At 45.0% G+C, this 19,400-nt stretch overlaps 1 protein-coding gene across 2 annotated transcripts in view; it reads right to left on the bottom strand.

Moving 5' to 3' along the window:
- The window catches only part of pex14 (peroxisomal biogenesis factor 14), a 41,500-nt gene that overhangs the window by 20,030 nt on the left and 2,070 nt on the right, over positions 1–19,400 (bottom strand). For both annotated transcript variants that reach the window (XR_005713669.2, XM_040193470.2), the window contains exon 3: positions 4,222–4,306. Coding sequence is in view for 1 of the 2 variants with exons in the window: in XM_040193470.2 (XP_040049404.2) it covers positions 4,222–4,306 (85 nt within the window). In the remaining variant the exon portion in view is untranslated. The remainder of the gene's footprint in view (positions 1–4,221; positions 4,307–19,400) is intronic.

Genomic DNA, 19,400 nt, shown 5'->3' on the forward strand with positions numbered 1-19,400 from the left:
TTCAGGTTTTCTCCTGTCACCTTGAAATGTTAAGTATTCTTTGTTTTTAAATCCAGATTCATGCAGCTATACAGCATTAATGTATGTACACCTTAATGGCTGTTCACGTCTTTGATGTTGTTTGTGCAGCAAATGAAAGGTTTTTTGTACCTTGCTTCAAAATAAAATACATGGAAATTCCTGAAGCTGTTTACTAGTCAAATTACAGCTTGCCAAGTTCTGTTTGTATGCTCTGATCTGAAGGACAACAGCAAATGAAAGAGCCCTTAGATCCAAAGGAAAAGGGAACAAGAAGAAAGTGAGTTTTACATATAAAAGGAAAAGACAAAAAAGGGATTGTGAAATTTATGACGAGTCCCAAAACCTGTGGAATGACCCCTGGAACCCGACGTGTGGGGAGATGAATTCTTTTAAGACATAAATTATACCTAATGACGACGCCATAAAAAAGAACAATAACGGAAAGCTATTCTGTATTTCATTATACTGTATTATTTGGTGCACCTGATACACGCAGTGCCTGTTTATGAGTCCCCGTATTAGCAGATGCTCAGCCAAAGCATTTGCTTTGACCTTGCCATTCTCATTGGGGCATGAAATTACGGTGCTGGCACCTCGATATTACAGCTATAAATACTGTAAACTGCATATCTGGGCTACGTTTTCTATTGTCTTTCAACATAAACCTGATCGGTATTTATTTAAAGGAAAACCCATTGCTCGTCAGGTTATTTACAGCTCTATTTTCAGCGGCTCATATTCTCTGGGTGTTTTTTAAAGGGCAAAGAGGCAGCGAGGCTCTTACATTAAATCTGTTTCTCCAATTCTGGCACTTCTGGACTTTATGGGTCAACACCCGGGCCGGACAGCCAATTATAAGAAATTGCTTACTAAAATATTTTGGGTGGTTAAAGGTGAACGCCTCTTTCCCCTGTCGCCCCCCAAGGCCTGAATTATGAAGTTGTCCTTGAGCGGGAATTACTTACATTTTGAATATTGTGTTTAGAAAAAAAAGAGGCACGGCAGGGGGGTCATAAATAGATGGAGGTCAATGGCTTATTAACGAGTCGAGTTCAACTTCTCGTGCCGTGCTGGCGAGGGAGATCCTACATGCCATTTGGTTCGGCACAACTGCTTGAAAATAGCGCCCTAAATAACGACCGCTCTCATAGAGTATTCATTTATGTATTAAAAAGGGGGACTCTGCTCTCATTTCCCTGCTTTATCGCCTTGTGCCGATGACAAAGTGGGCAAGGCCTCGGCTAGGTGGCGCCGTGGAGTAATTTATAACCACATCAATCCCTTTACCTTCTACGCAGGCCTTGGTCATTGTCATTTTTGTCCGAGAGGTGAGTGGCATAACCCCACTTACAAACGGCATCCTATTAATATCTGGGATGATGAACCTTACCCTTACCTTCAAACCAGGTATGGTGATAGACCAACAGCACACCTGTGCTCGCTGTGACCCTGGATCACTGGCCCTCTAGTCAGGGTGAAATCTACTAGCATTATTTATTCAACTCAATGACAATTGGGACGGCATGAAAATGAAATAAGTCAAGCCGTCACGTTACGTCACGGCGACAGAGAACTAATGCGTTCAATACCGTATTCAACCGTAATGCAACAACGCACGCCGGGCGCGGCTCTCGCTCCGTTGCTTCCCCCGAACAAACTGCGCTCGGTTCGGTGATCTGGGAGCGGCCGGGTGATGTCAGTTTAGGAGCCGCGGTCAGAGTGACATGTTGAAAGGTGGAAAATGTTGTTGACTTTGTCCTGCGGATTTGATTTTTCTTTTGGTAATTACGTGCGCTACTGCTAATTGTCTGGGCTTAATGATGGTGCCGAAATGGGGCCCGGCGCTCTTTAGTCGTTACATCTGTTAATTGTAGAGGACATAGATGGCACAATTCACTAGATGAGACTGGAGCGTATTATATTTCACTTAAACACCATAAAATTCACCAGATCTTGGCAAGAAACAAGTCGGGCGAAATTGTTTCAAGATGGCTGCGAGACAATTTAAATGCAATTTCCCGTCTCCTCCGCAAAAAGAAAGAAAACAAACACATTCGAGTTTAAATCTTGATCTGCATTAGATCTAAGTGACAAAGTTTCAATATTTCAGTCATTTTACTCTCGAGGAGAGCAGAGAGAAATATTGGACTGCATAATTGCCAATTCATACCCTCAAATTGACAGTTGGAGGAAAAGAGAAAATTATATTTTTCAATGAATATTGAAATAAACCACACTAATAGGATATCTTTGGGGGAAAAACAAGATGTAACTAGAGAGGCATCCTTCAGTGTAGATTAGGGCTCAAATGCGCAGGGAAATAATATGCAGGAGCAGGATTATTGTGTAAAGATTCTGCAACATGCAATCAAAGTGGGCCCTATTTTCCCCTTCATCAGCTGTCCAGCGTAAGTACTGGCAGCAAGAGGAATCCAATTTAAAATCCACTCTACCGGGAGATGGTATTGTTTCATTTTATGTGTGCTTTGACATTTCTGGCTGTTAATATAGAGTAAAATCCCGACGTATTTACATAAATATGACATTAAACTGTATTAGAAATTAAGACTGACGTATTTGCTGTGGTGACTCTGGGAGGACGGGGATGATTGAGTTTCTAGGTCAAAGGGTTGAAAGGACAATATGTGCTTGCTACAGGAACCAGGAGTTCTGGCCCGGCGCCGCGTCTTTGCCACAGTCTGATGCGGCTCAAGTGAGACAGAAAAGGAAGCAACTAATGAGGAATCATGGTGACCGATCACGTTCCTTCACCATCTTCCATCAACATAGGAACATTTTTGAGGTCTATAAGTGTTTGAAAATATGTCAACAAACTTGAATTTGAACCTTAATTTATACTCTTTTCTACTATTTGTTTACTAAATCAAACTAATGTAGTTACAATGAAAATATTCAATGTGGGATTTATCATCATTTCCTGCAAGAAAGATATATTTTTTTAAATTCAGCTCACATTGAAATAAGTGTGTGGAAACACTTTGGTGTGAAATGAGCATACAGCGGTTTAGTGCTGTGTAGCTATGCAAGTCAGGAGTTATCACAGGAATACTGCAGAGTGCTGCTCAAATATAGTTCGTGCTTCGTGTTTCATTGCTCTACTGTCTCGTATTATTTACCCCCGCCCCGAGATCAATGCCCTTATGCAAATCGAGGGTTCTTGTTTGGATGTACAGTGGAACGAACTTTCCAAAATAAATCTGCATTAAAGAGTCATACATATTTCATGGACTTGAAGTGCAGTAAGAGCAAACCATTTGGGATGGCGGACAACAAAGAAGAAAGTAAGAAGAAAATGTGGCGTAGTATGACATCATTTGGTATTGATGAGGCCTTATTACATTTGAGATAGCCAACAGTAGATTACGAACATGCCTTAGTTGCCAATTATGAGACACCAAGACAGAGAAATTTCAAAAGATTCAAGAGTCATTAGAGCCACATGAGATGTGCGTAGCAGCAGCCGGCAACCATGGATTTGGTTTCGGGTTACCTTCCCCCGTCGTGGAGCTTTTAGGCTCACTTTTCACTGTTTGGCTACTCTAATGCTGGAGGCAGAGTCCCCCAGCACGGCACAAGTACGGTCCCCCAAGTACATCACCGTAAACTGTAAGAGCTCATGTGAGATACACTCGGGGTGTTCCGCACACTTTTCCACCGCCGCCATAAATTGAGTGGACTTAAACGAGTTCTGAGTGATAAAGCTTTTTGCAAGTTTTATTGCGCGAAACAATGTGTCAGAAATAATCTCAATGAAGTGCAAAGAGACTGAAGAGACGGCAAACGATTCCACCATCCCTGCTTAGAAATCTCCCCGTGTCGGGCCTCAAATTTACGGTAACAGTTAAATTAAGTAAAGGGGTTAAAATGCTGGAAGGCAATATTGATAATTCCATTGAAAATGCAGAGGGGGTTTGTCAATATTAATTTTCCTGAACCCAAAGGAGCATCCCAACCGGTTTGTCATCTATTCACAGGGCCCCGAATTGTGCACTCCGAAGCTAAATCGACCCCTGTCATACCCCCCGGGGCAAAGAGCTACAGCCACAACCTTTGACCCGTATAGACTAATCTTGCCAACAAAAAAAAAAAAGAAAACACAGTGTGCATCCCAGGCCAACCACATTCTCTAAACAAACACATAACGTTAATGCAATGTTCAGATTCTCAAATGTCGCTCACCTTTTTTCGTCAAGAAGGCTTTTCTGGTGGCCAAAGGACTCTGACGTACTTTTGGGTTCTGTAGAAATTTGACAGCAGTGGTAATCTGGAAAGAGACAAATGGGATGTAATTTCTCATGGTGAGATAGTGTGAGGGAGAGGGGATACGGTCTGCGGGAAAGTGAGGCTTTTAACAGTTCACACAACAGTCTAGACCTTCTTTAAGAAGAAGGTTCATTAGAAACCCCGGCAAAATCGTAAATGGATTTAATTTGATATTTTCTTCTAAAGACCCCACACCCAGCAGTGAGGAGAAAGACCACCTGACCACTTTCCTGCTAAATGTGGGGAATGACCAAATCAGCCGTTATAAAATTAGCCCATCAAGAGTGCTGGACAAATGGAGTATGGAGCTTAATTTGCTATTACCCTCTTAAAGGCAAACTTCCATTCTTAAGTGCGCAGTGGAAGAAAATCTATACTTAATGCAGAGGTGATCATTTGTATCTAATAACTTGAGAATCCTAGGCTGAAAACTTCTGTAATTCTTCCAGTTAAAAACCTGCCATGATCAAATCACCCGGCCTGAATGTTGTAATGACTTGAAACGTTAATGCACTAGAACGTTAAATAGCATCAGAACATCAGTAGTTTTAAGTGCACTGCGTTCATCGATTCTATTATGTTTTCCTTCGAGATGCACCTTAATTTTCCACCCCAGTATGCATTTCCAAGAATTGGAGGGAGGGAAAAAAAAAAGAAAAGAAAATCATCCTCAAATGGCATTAAAACATAAATTTGAAGTGGGCGCCATGAAGTGGCGCCTCCTAAAATAGATAAATATGTAAGAACACGGAGAAAGGGGAAAGACACTGGAGGGGAGGTTTAGATGACTTATTATCGCACCTGTGGTCCCCGTGATTCAATTGTAAAAGTCATCCCTCTAATAGGTTGAAAGGTTTTGATTACTCTTCTTTTCTCTTAGTGTTGAAAGATACAAAGTGATTGAGCGCCCTGCCAGTGGTAATTCGTTTTGGGTAATGCATTGCATATACTATGAACCAGTTTCAATCCAAAAGATTCGCAGTTCAAACTTGTCCACGGCTGAGGTGTGGCAGGGAGGCTGCATTTCCTGCATTTCTGTGACAGGCAAACAGTACAGCCGAGGCTCGGGGCCCCGGCAACTTTATGGAACTTCTAACAACCAATTTGACCCGTCTTTAAACAACAATGAATAAGCTCATAAGCAACTCAATAACACTTCTATCCTAATAAAAGGTAAACATATGAAAATACCATGCAGCATCCAGAGACCTGCTGCAGAATTATACTACTTTAAAAAAGGTCTACCTTTAGATAAATGCAATAATAAATACATTAAAAGTGAATTTGACCATAACATGCCAGATTCCCCCCAAGAGATGCTGGAACAATCTATTTAGACACTAATCTACCATTTGACTGTGACACGACCGTGACGTTGATGTCCCTATAGGTTACGCGAGGGGTGATGGAGTTTCCTGTATCTCTACACGCTGGTGGGCTTATTGAAGTCGACCCCCCGGAACCTTCATTGGGACAAGCAGATTAAACCATTTGCATGGTGAACCCAACTGATGATGTTCTGCAGCAAACGATTGAGTCAAAAACACGGAAAATATCCACTTTGATAACGAGACAAAGTCATTCTGCTCTTGGCAAAGCGCTTACTGCTCAACTAAGTGAGCCAATGAGACTACTTGTGGTGAACGCACAACCGAGAGGCAGTAAACACACTGAAATCTAATATTCTAATATTTATTCCAGTAAATAACGGAGTGATGTAGGCTCTGTGAGGGGTAATTGTCTAATAGAGGAGGAATATGCTGAATGAGCAAACCGTGTTTATATTCTCTTCAGATTTCAATAGCACAACATTGACAGGAAAATTGTGTCAATATTAATGGGCGTAAGTATGACATCGTAGCAAAGACCGCAGCTAGCTCAGCGGCAAACTAATGAGGCAACTGTCCATTTGGTTAAAACTGTAGTGGTGGATCTTCAGGGAGAGGAAAAGTGCACTTCTTAGCAGATGACATAGATGCTTTGCACAAGTTCCACCCAGACATCTCAATCAATTATAACCACATTGCAGAGATTTCAGTCTTGTCTTGTTATTGACTTATGGATCATCCCAGTTATAGTGTTGGGTAGCACACAACTGGGCTTTTAGGGGGGCAGGGGGGGTCCTGTGAACTGAACTGTAGAAGGCACATTCGGGCCCGGCTCTGTAAATAACAAAAAATAATAATAATTCTGAATTTACTTTCTTTTGGAAAATCTGAGGGTAATTTTTGGTAAAAACAAACAACTCTTTTGTTAAAAACCTGTCGTAAAGCTTTGACTGCTAATGCACGAAAGTGCTCCGTGTTAAGAGCAATAATCTTTACAAACCAGATGACCAATAGAGTGTCAGGTAAAGCCGAAAAAGAGGGGAAACTCAATCATAGGAAGAGATAACATTAACCAACCCACTTAAAGAGAGTGAAGTTGATGAGCGGACACGATTAAAGCAATGTTATCGAGTTTGGATTGGACAAGACTTTGCTCTGCGCTCGTCTGAAAATTACAATGGCCATAACTTCAATTGTGAGAAGTGAGGGTAAAATCCAGTTATGTTCGAACCATATGGTGGGACGCCTGGGCAAATCCATGTAACCAGTTGTGTATTGCTGTAACTAGCGATAGCACTTAACTACGATATACGGTGAGGCCTTTGGATATTTAGTAGCTGTGCATCGAAAGGAGGTTTCAGAATCTGAGCAGTTGTGAGATTGAGACTTATACAGAAACCGTACGTCTCTCTCGGCTGGTTTCACCACGTGAAGTTCCTGTAAGTTTCAGAGTTTGAAATAAACACTCAAACCACAACTGATTTGAAAAGATACCCTTTTAAGAAACGATTCGAAACCCTTGTTTTCAGTCTTAATTGCTTGGGCCAAACAAAACCCACAGTTGCAACAATGAAGACATTCAAAGGGCACGATGGGACTAGAAGCTGGTGGGGGGGGTGAGAGGGTATTGGGGGGGGTACAACGGAGGGTCTAAAAGGAAATCATTAGCAAGTATAGGATTCAGTCTCAGTGTGAATCAATTCATTCCAAATTGCCCCGGCCTGTACATTTGTGCAGAAGTGCCCCTGATATAATAACAGACTGATAGACATGAACAAAAATTGCGTTAGGCTGCTCTCCAATTACACCCCCAAACACACGTTTGGAGGACCAAAAGCAAGAGAAAGTGAGAGACGGCAAAAAAATGAAGCTCTATATTAATTTGGTGCTTTCATGGATGATTTGCTATCAGGGGCAGCTGTCTTAAATGACTTAACCCAATACCTTTCTGATACCAGAGCCTCACCAGAAAGGAATAAAGTTTTAATGCAATTACTGTGTTTCCGTTAGTCGCTTGACTGCTTGATGTGGCCAGCAGTGCTTTTTAATCTCTTTTAAAAGAGCAGCTTTAAACGCCCTTCTAATTGTGACATCTTTCCCGCCTTGATGTGACCTTTAGCGGAGGAAGTAAGGCCTCATGGGAGCAGCAATGGGGGGATTATTGACCCTGAGAGACACCAGGAAGTGAGGTGCAGGCCCGGCCGTTTCGCCAGCTTCCAGATGCATTCGCATTCAGACGCCGCTGGAGCTCGGCCGCTCTGACAATGACTGTACAAAAGGAGCTTTTTGTGCCTTTGTGTCGCCTTCTCTTTGGGGCAGGGCTTTTTTCAGAGAAGTTACAATGTGAGGAAACTAAATGAACAACCACTACCGAAACTCAAATCTGAAAAAGGAGTATTGGTAAAACACGGGCTTTTCTTCTGCTGGTTTAAACATACTTTTAACATCTGTTGGGTGAATACGTTGGTTTGGGGTCATGCGTCTTAAATCTCTCCTGTGAATGTGGTCAATCTTTTATCAAATGGTTGTAAATTCAGAAATTTCAAACACCAGAGTCGACGCAGATGAAGAGATGGTCATGGAAAACCTCATTGACATCTGCTTTGCAAAGGTTTAAAAATAACAGTGCAAGCGTTGTATCTGTGTCAGAGCCACGGGCAAGGCTGCGATCACGACATCAAAAGCGCATTATGCAATTTTTGAAAATAGGGTGTGGGGGGGGGCAGACGGAAATCAAGCTTTTTTTTCAAGTCCACTGCACGAACAGACTAAACTTTCCATTCAGCAGCATTTCCATATCACAGCCCTGTGATCACGAACGTGGAACAACTGGGGGCTAAAGAACATTTGATCCAGCGAGGACACCACCGGCCTGTAAAAACTGCTCATTCCCCCCGATCGCTTTTGGGGGATAAATACAGCGTTTTATAATAGTTTGGGTTAATATTTCAGAAATCTAGCCACAGATTTTATGATTCCATAGCTTTGCTATGCATAAAGATGTCATGTGATTCCTTCACTTCCTTGATAATATAAAACAAACTTTTTTTATTTTTTACATGTTGTGGTTTAGAAATGATCTATCAGCCTCTTTCACGATCTCGATAAACAAGATCAAAAATACATGTCGGTGCAGGTTGATGGTGCAAACGGCAGTGTTTTAGAAAAGATGACGCCTTCCTGGTGTTCCTGCGACGAGATCGACATGCAGCCAAATCACAACTGGGTTTGAGGAATACGGTATCAAGCCGAGTCCGACGTGTCTTAATGTGGAAGCGGCGGTTGCGCTGCCTGGGGTTGCCCTTGCTAAACTAGCGAGACGGATGACTGTTTAGATAAGGACGCCCCCCCAACGGGAAAGCCGCCCCCCCCCCCCCCCCCCCGAGAACCCCGAGTGACTAAAGAGCAGCGACTGCGTCAGTGACACCTCACGTTCAACCTAGCTTTGGACAAAAAAAATACTTATATGGCCAACAAATTCCTTTTAATTCAGGTAAAAGGCCCAAACCATGAGCCTGGAGCTGCTCTGAGAGATGGGGGTCACCGGAGATTAACCCGTGGCACTTTAGCAGTGGGGGTGCGAGCGGGGAGTCGCCGCGGAGCACAACAAACTACTTAGCCACCACAAAACATTCAAGCCCCTTCTCAGCTGCAATCCAGTAATGGATACTTCCTCGGCTCCTCGATTGGTCAAAATGTTTTCATACAATAATTTAATTCAGAAACACATTTACAAAGCAGGAGTAATCAATTTTAATTAGTTGATTTTCTTTTCTTTCTTTTTTTTCATTCGCATAAAATTTAATGTACTGCCATCGATCTCCTTTGTTCTTTAATGCAGTGCCTCTTTCCTGTAATCCGAATCCTTTTGCTTTTCTTTTTTCTTTTACAGTCAATGATGACATTCTGTGACAAGCAGAGTGCTCGTCGGTACGGAGGACGAGCGTTACTTCGCGCCGCGCGCAACTCCCGACCAGCGATGTGCTGGTGCACTGATGCTGCAAAACGTGCTGCGTGTGAAAGGTTTTGTTGGAATTAAGTACATGATGAATATACAAAAAATATAAAGCTGCACATACCATTTGGTTTCTGGTTTGTTTACTTTCATTTTCTCCTGGTTAAAGCATTTTGGTTCATCTCTCGTCACAAGTGAACGGCGATGCGAGGGTTTATGTATTTTAACCACGACAGTTGAATAACAAAAAAAGGTGCTTAGAGAGTAGATTGTTGTATGTAAGGATTTTCATAACGCATTAACACCTTCTTTTCCTTTTTTAAAAGGTCATCTGCTGCGGTCAAAATGCAAAGGAACAACATTTTGAAAAGTTAAACGTTAAAGGTTTTTAACATCAAACAAAGAGTTGAAGAGTTCTCTGCGAACAAAACCGGCAAAAGCAACCTGCTGCCGTCACGGAAAGGAACACAAAGGATTTCCTTAAAACCGCCCGCCCGCTTTTTGTGCTGTCCTTCATATCATCGAGGCCTTTCACATCCAATTAGTTGATTGAGGCAAAACGCAAGCGACACCGGCAGAAAAACAACGCGGAGCTTGTGTCCGAGCGACACACCACAGAAGTTGTGTTGTGGTGTCAGAGGAAGAGCCGCCTCCGTCACCGGCAACGCACAGTGACAGGCCGATCCTCCTCTGTTGATCCGAACTGCTCCTAGAAACACAAACACGCACGCACACACACACACACACACACACACACACACACACACACACACACACACACACACACACACACACACACACACACACACACACACACACACACACACACACACACACACACACATGCTGCAAAAGCAACTGGAGGTGAAGCACAGAGACAGGTAAACGAAGCGAGGGGGGGGCATCAGTCCTTTGGGCCCGGCACAAAGGGACTAATGAAACTGGAATGGAGGCCGGGGACGGCGGAGACGGCGAGGTGTCCTTTTATCGATGGAATGGGTCCTCGTGCACGCTGCCACCGGATGAGCTCGCGCGGACAACAAGGCAGATTGTGACATTCCAGTGACATTATAATGGCGCGGCAGCCCGTCTCCGGTCCAAAGGCTGAATGCACTAATCGTGCGTCTTGGATCAGTGATTTCATGGTCTTCAGAAAGGGGTGGGGTGGGGTGAGGGGGGTGGCAGGAATTGGTGGCATGACCCTCCACGCGGGGTGAGACCCCTCTTTCCTCAGAGAGGACCACAGAGGGAAAGGAGAGGAGGAGGAGGAGGAGGACGGTGCTAAGCGAGGCCGGAGCGCAGCCAGAGAAGATTAACACCGCCATCTACTGGTCAGGCGTGGGACGGGTGGAGTCAAAGGGAGAGGGCGGGTGGGGGTGAGGGTGAGGGAGAGCATGGCAGTTTTACCCTTGCGGCCTGTCTTTCACTGAGACCTGTCAGAAACATTTAGACACACTTGCCAAACCATTGGGCCTCATATCTACAGCAGCAGATAAGTCACCATCAAATAAGAGAGAAGGGGGGGGGGGGGGGGGGGGCTTAGGGCAGTAGGTCTTCACTTCGCTTTTGGAGAAAGAGGGCAGGCAGAGTCTGTTCCTGATCACACAAAGTGACGTGGAAAAATGTTGGCCGATCCTCCTTTTCTGGAGGCTTCCAGCGAGAATGCAACCTGGAGGACGGGACGAAGCGGCGCTGACGGCGTCACGAGACAAACACTGTCGGAAGAAGCGACTCGCTCTCTTCTCATTTGACCCGCTGCCCGAGAGCGCGCGAGCACAACGGCTCGTCGGGTCGCGTATTAATGCTTTGTTTCAAGCTCGCTGAGCCTGCGAGGCCCTGCCCCGGGGATTTTGACAATAATAAAGAGAGACAAAAAAAAGGGGACAAACACATGCGTGTCATTTCGATTTATGTCACGCCTAAATGTGATCCACCTATTCAGAGAAGTTCGAACAGTTTTCAGGTTTTGCAACATAGTTGGCTGGAGGATAATGGTGTAGATTAGCGCACGCCAACGGTAATACTTAAAACTACATTTTAAAACTTTGTTTCTGCATTGGATTTCTCCCAGGCCGTATTTCTAAAGAGGCACTTATTGTATTGTCTTATCCCGAAGAAGGCCAAGTACATTAATTAAGGTAAGAAAAAAACAAAAAAAAAACATGGTTCCCCTCCTTTGAAAGGAGGTCTCCTAAAATGGGAAGATTTAATCAGATGACAAAAGCGGGAGAAGCAGAAGAAAGTAATCACAAAGGAATGCTGCACAGCACCAGCACCTTTAGCGACTACTTGACAATCCGAGGCAGCGGTCAACGTTTCGCCGCCGACACCCGTCTGAACTCTACATCAACTCGCCGCCGTGACGGGGGGAGGATACACGTTTCACGGGGCTCCTCCAAAAGGAGGAGGAGGAGGAGGAGAGGCGACCCACAGCGAACCACTATAATAATGTCACGCAGGGTGGCGTGTTACAGCGGAAGGTGCTGAGTTGGCAAGCAGCTCAGCGGCAGACGCGCACCTGTTCTGACATTTTCTGTCGACCTTGACACACACACACACACACACACACACACACACACACACACACACACACACACACACACACACACACACACACACACACACACGACAATGCCTCTCTCTGCATTTCAGATGTACGGGCTGCTCCACCAAGCCCCTTCGCTTCCCCCTTCCCTCGTCCCTCATGATACTGAGAACTACGTTCCACACCGTATGGAAGCGTAAGGGGGGGGACATGAGGTAGTCCAAGAGACACGAGGAGGGACAGACATACTGACAACTAAAAAATGGTTAGTCGGAAGTGACCAAGAGGCCTCAGCCTTTCCCCGTTTCTACCATCTCATGCTCTCGCTTTAAACTTCATGACGGATCCACAATGCATCCCTTTTATTTATTTATTTTTAATCAAAGGGAAAGCAGAGCAGCGCTGCCAGCAGGGCCGCACGGAAGAAAAGAAAGAAGAAAAGAAAAAAGGGAAAATGCAAAGCTTCCTGTTAATCACGACATTAACAAGAAGTCGACAGTCGGGACGCGCGTGCCAGGAGGGCAGCCGATCCAGGTGTGGGATAATTGTCGGTTTGCGCGAGCGGCTACGGTTTGTGTTTCTCCTGCGCCACAGCCTCCGCGTTCGACTGCTAGTCTGCACTCGTGCCCCAACTTAATGACAGCTTTTAGAAAGTGCTCTTTTCTCCGCACGCAGACACAAAGGGGCCCCGGCGAAGGCCGAGAGACGGGTCCACGTGTCCTTTTACCTGACAAACGGAGGCGCCTCACAGGTGACTTTTGGGCCGCGGCCTTAACTTTTCGTTGCGACACGCTGAGAGCTTCACAGACTCCGTGGAGGCTAATCAAAGTGCAATGTTTTCACGTAACTGCCGGTTATTTTGCGGGTTTTGAGATCATTTATCTCGGTTTCTGTTTTCTGTCACTTCTGTCATTTGAGCCCGGAGAGAGCGGCCCGCTATCTCTTCCCCCCCAGATTCCCCGGATAACGCCACAATCTCAGGGTGCCACACACAGTGAGACTCTGGAACCCATTAGCATTTTGCTTTCATTATTTTTAATCAAACCTAGAAAACTGACACATATTAATTAATATCCATTACCAGTTTTTGCCTCTCACCCAGAGAAGATGTTGGAAGGGGGGGGGAAGCAATTAACTTAACAAAATAATAAAAAAAAAACTGTTTCACAAATCCCTGATAAATGTCATGTAAGGTCCCGTCTAAATGTAAGAAGTGCAATACATTCTTGCTGTCATATTCCATTAAACTGCTATTACAGTCTTGATAGAACTATTAGTCACTACATTATTAATGACATTAATGTATTTACATTTTTGGTGTACAAGCAAGCTTTCATGCAATAATTTATGAGCCCGACTTCAGATATGTTATAATGTTCCCCATCTCGGGTCTTTTGTGTTTATTATTGATTATGAAAAGAGTCAAAAATTCCAAGTCAAACCCCCCCGCTCACCCCCCCCCCTTAATGTATTGGAGTGGGCTGTTTACATTAAAGGACTGGAATAAAGTGCATTTACATCTGAAGCATAACTTCATAATTTACATTCCAACATTTATTAGAGGTGACAAACGAGCATTTGGTCCACTCGTGCTTTTCCACAATGCAGCCCTCATTCAATCCATATAAATTACAGCCGGGCTCGGCAGTGCAAGAGCAAATTATTTTATTATATTTATGCATGTATGACTCTATAGGGGGTTACTAAGACAAACAGGGAATTACTTGATTAGGCCAACTGTGGTTACAAAGAAAGAAATATGAGACGAGAGGCACGGGCCAATCAAACTTCAGCATTATTTAAATGTTTGCCTTCAATTCGAAAAAACTAAAAACACACAGATCACGGTGTGAAAGCTTTAAATCGATAGGACTTTTGTATCTGTAAAATGAGTAGACAACCAACTACGTTGTACAGTAGACTGTATTTTACGCACTACAAAGAGCTCTTTCAAGCATTGCTGTTCCAAAAGCCTACGCTGAGCTTGAACTAATATTATTCAATTAAAAGAAACTTGCCTAAAAGGCAGTATTATATTACATAATTAGACCGGGCAGCGTTTTCAGAAGTGTAGTTACAAATGCACTGAGGGGATCTGAGCATTTGAACAAATATCTGGCGCTGTAGGGGAGCTTGCCGACAAATTAACAGCTAATAACTTACTGTGAAGCCAGATAAAAAGAGGAGAAAAAAAAAGAAAATGTTCCCCAAAGTGTCAATTACAAATCATTTTTCCTCTGATTTAAACACACTTGTGAAAGCGCGATGTGCTAAAAAGCATTTTGAACAGTGTGCCGAAACAGCACGCTGTTCACATAATCATCTCTTATTTCTGCACACTGGATTCATTCAGAGAAGCAATTCGGCGTCGGGATTGTTCCCTTGTGAGAGCCCTTGCTGGTCAGAGAGGAGGGAGACGGACGGACGGGTGCAGAGACGATGGGGGGGGAGCAGGAGGGGGGGGCGAGTGGAGGGGGAGGCGGGGAGGGGAGGAGGTGTTCAATCAAATTCATGTTCATTAAAATCAGAGGACATCACAAAAATTAGAAAGATGCTGACAAATCAAAGGGTCTCAGTACCTGAATTACCATAGTCATTTACTTATTAAAGCCAGGATGCTTCCTGTCAATCAAGAGCCATCACATTCTCCATTTGCGGCGGAAAGCCGGCGTAATTGCTTCTCATACTAATCAACACAACTTGTGTAATTATGCCTTGAAAGTGACATTGGAGGCTGAGAGCGATGTGAGCGGTCCTGACAGCAGAGACATCTCGGATTCACCGGGAGATTTCCAGCCTCGCAGAGGAGACAAGCCGCTCTCAGACCAAGTTACCCACTCCAGCAGTTTACAACCATAAACACAAAGAAACGACGGTAAATCAAGCTGAAGTAATTACCAAGCAGAATAGAGGCTACAAAGGAAGCTCAATAAGGCCATTTTCCCAATAAGTATATTGAGGCAAAATGACTGCGCAGTAATTAAACTGGTGTCGTATTCCGATCATGTCTTCAGTAAACATATTATGACAGTTCACTAAATTGTGGGAGAATAGGAAATTACAGCTCCGTTACCACGCCGATCACATTAATGTACTCGCTGAGACAAAAAAGAAAGCACAAATAAAGCCCTACGTAGTTTATTTAATTTGACTTAATCGCAGACGTTACATGTGTTTCCAGAATAAATGTGAAGTCAAACAGACATTATTAACATTTCTCTGAGCTTTTGTAAAACTATCCAGACTAGATTCCCCCGGCTGCTTCTGTCACTGCTCCACACTGCGGCCCAGCCAGGAAGGTCAGAGGTCAAATTACTGCCACCAATCAGAGTGTCCGGTATCTACATAAAATGCGCGTATTGATGACACGCAGTGACGACAGCTTCCTCTTCATTTACCGTGAACTTTACCATGAATTGACGCATTTCTCAGGGCTCTCATCCAAATCCACAGACAATGGGTCGAAGATGAGAGATTTAAGGCTCGTAAAAAAAAATCCTCGTGGCTGTCGTTCCTCCACTCGTGACTTCCAAACTTTAGCACACGCTGAGGATGAAGCAAACGAACGCCGCCGAGAGGCCAAAATATGAGCAAACAAAGCCCGCCGACTGAAAAAGGGAGGCTTTCAGAGGAAAAGCCCGCGTGATTCACCCTCTGCGTTCGGCCCTAATGAGTCAAAAAGTGTGACCTGCACTTAAACAAGAAGTCACAGCCAGAAGCTGTAAACTCATTTTCCCCATCCGAGCCAGCAACGTCGGCAGGACCTGGAAGATGTGCTCCGAGCATGCACGATAAATCTGACGTGAAATCATAATCATAAAAGCAATTAGCTGACCCTGCGCCACTCGTCCTTGGACATGACAGTGAGAATTCATACGGAGTCCTCCGAGGAGGTTGGCTGCTGGTTGGTGTGTGTGTGTGTGTGTGTGTGTGTGGTGGGGGGGGGGGGGTGAGTGCAACACAGCAACAATAAAATGAAGGGCCCTTCCTGTATCATTAACCACGGAAACAAACAGCGGCTGATGCAGATGCCGTGCTGAGAAACAGAGAATTGAGCTTTTTGAAGAAAAAAAAAAAAGAAAGAAAAACTTCACCACAACCACGGAAAAACAAACGGCGGCGTGCACGAGCAAGCGTCCCCGGGTCCAACGTCCCTCCGCGCTACGGCCCACGCTGTGAAATACAGCCTCCAGATCACCTTCATGGTAAGTTTACGTATGTGGAATTAAACATAAAAATATGAAGATTGATGCTTCGTGCGCGCGCGCGCTTTTGTTCTGTGCCGCTGCGCATGTTTACAGTCGATGTGACAGGATACTGAATCTATCGACTGCGAGATGGCAGGTGATCAGATTTATTGGAGTTTTCTCTTTCAAGGAGTGTGTTACAATCTGAAAAATCGCTCTTCACACACCCTCCCATATGCGCGCTCACACACACACACACACACACACACAGTTTCTCGCCATCACTTCCCACCCAGTAATTACAGCGAGGCCGAACTAGTGGCTGCCACCTAGTGACCGTCTTCTCCAATAATCATGAAATATCTCCATGGCTCGCGCCCCCCCTCGGACCATAACTCTCCTTTACTGCAGACAGCGCCAATAAAGGATTACAATTACAATTAAAGTAATGAGCAAAGAGGAAAAAAGGAAAATCTCAGAGCAGGTTCCCTCGACTAACTGAACGGTAGCCTAGTTTCTTGACAGAATGGAGTTACCAAACCCAACTCATTACCGGCTCCCATTCCTTATTCTGCCCCAATAATTAATGTGGGGCGTTTTGAAACCTGCAGTATTTAAACATTTAAATAATGGTTTTAGAAGGGGATGAATGTGAAATTTGTTTAAATATGAAAGATCAAATAAGGCTTACCTCTGTTTTATGGTAAAAAGGTGTGAAATCACTTTAACTGTACTGTATTTTCATATAACCCGAAGAAAATACTGGTGTTAAAAGGACTTTTTTTAATCACAAACACGTTCCACGGGGGGAGTCCCCGGTCACGGCCCGACAGTAACCTCTGACTTCCTGGTATCACCGCTGGGTTTCATTTGTGCTGCTCCCTCCCTCTCTTTTTAGATGTAACATATGAGGAACATCTGACTGCCGTTTGACTTACAGGGTTCAGCAGAAGAGTCGTCAGGGAGTTGAGGCTTTGAAACCAGGAGCAACACAGGCAGAAAAAAAAGAAAAAAGGACAACGGGGGACCGCAGCAGCGGCAGTGCCTCCATGTCGCTGGCTGGACCAATTACAGTTGGCACGTCTTCTGCCATCCTGCCAGGTCCCCCACACCTCCTGCACTTAACACTGCCTGCCCCCCTCCACCACCTCCATAGTGGGATGGCTACTGCAGAGGGGCTACGGAAATTTGCAGACTGCTGAGCCAAAACAGATCACTTCAAAGCGGCTTATTTAACGCTTGCTAAATTTTTCATCACAGTCGCTTAATATCCTGGGGAAGGGGAGCTTTTGAAGTTGCTGTGAGACCGGGGATGTTCTTCTTACCATTCTTTTTCCCCTCCCATTACCACCCTCCCTCTGCTGTCCTAAAACCCCCAAACCTGAACACACACACACACACACACACTCACACACACACACACACACACACACTCTCTCACACACACACACACACATGCACACAATGATTTGCTTTCTTGGTCATTATTCATAGTAAAACCAAAATCGTTGGCTTCCGGGTTCATGGTCAAATACACAACAAAGGTTTTTAAAGATATCACCTTATTTTCAAATATTTTTATAAACAAAAAGATGAATCCATAATTGTCAGATTAATAGGTAATAAAAATAATAATTGTTTTTCCATGTAATCATTTCTTCTACAAAAACGACAATGTCTGAGAACGGAATATCTGTTAGTAATGAGGATATAATCGCCAGGAGGTATTTATTTTCATTTTGTTCTGAGAAGTGAAATAATTAAAAACCTTGATTTAATGCAACTGTTACGAGGAAAACCCAACAGTTCAAATTCAATTCCCATAAAATATTTAGTCTCTTATCAAAATATTCTCCCACGCTCGCGGATATCGTGTTGATGCATTTCCTGGACGGTTTCAAAACTGACCCCGTTTTCTAAGCGGCGTGATCAAAGGGATCCGTACGCACATAATTATTGTTGTGATCCGTTCGGGTGGATGTCGGAGCAACGAGGACGCAGCGATAGGAGGAGATGAGGGCTGAGCGCGGGGCGTCACTGTGGGGGGAGAGCACACAGACTAGGGAGACACCGGCACAAGAGACAGGCAGGGCTTGTGATGAGTGGAAGGTAGGGAAGAGAAGGGGGGGGCGGAGACGGAGAGCGAGCAAGCCGGGGTGAGGGCGAGCAAACCGCAGCGCCAGAGGCAGCGGCAGCGGCTGGCAGCGACTGGTGTACCAGTCAACCGTGGAACACACACTCAAGCACGTCTCTCCCGGCCTCCTTCCCTCCGTGGCTGCGGGTCCAGACTTCTCCCCCTGGCCTGGATGGTGGCAATGGCCCCGGCCCCTCGAACAGGGCGCCCCCACCCCCTTCCCCCCCCCCCCGACCCGTTGCCACAGAGGAGAGCCCACGCCGCGCCGTGTGCCAGGGCCTGCTGATCTGGGCGAGGTGAGTCAGAACCTGTTATCATGACTGGTGGCCCCGGCCTGACACACTGGCTTGTCTGACGTGCACATGTGCACATAAATGTTATACAAACGTGTGCACCCCCCCCCCCCCCCCCTTACCCCTCCCTCTCTCTCTCTCCCTCCCTCCCTCCCCTCCCAACCCTGCCAGCACTCCCTTTCCTCTCATCCAGATAAAATCCTTTCAGACATAAATTTCAATTATTCACCTCATCCAAATAATGCCATGTGACAAGAATTATCCCTACTGTAATAATCCACTTAACTGGGAAAGAGCAGCTCATCAAAAAGAGAAAGGAGAAAAGGGGCTGGAAGTGAGGGTGGCGGTGGCGGCGGAGCGGGGAGACTTGTCAACCGGTCTCGAATCAGGACCCTCGTAACAAGAATTTCTTCCCCTTTTTGAGGAGGCAGTCTTGGAGCGCGCTGGGATGATGAAATTGAAGTAAATTGAAAGAAAGCCTGGGAGAATGCTCCCACAATCAATAACCCCAGGATTAAATTAGCCCTGGCATGAAGGGATGATGGGGAGTGGGGAGGGGGGGGGGGGGGGTGGAGACGGAGGGGGGTGAAGAGTGAATGGCGGAGAATGACATTGAGACATGTAGGCTGAACAATGCAGCGCTCCTGCAACCT

Source organism: Gasterosteus aculeatus, chromosome 2 (assembly GCF_964276395.1).
Source record: "Gasterosteus aculeatus chromosome 2, fGasAcu3.hap1.1, whole genome shotgun sequence".
NCBI lineage: Eukaryota > Metazoa > Chordata > Actinopteri > Perciformes > Gasterosteidae > Gasterosteus > Gasterosteus aculeatus.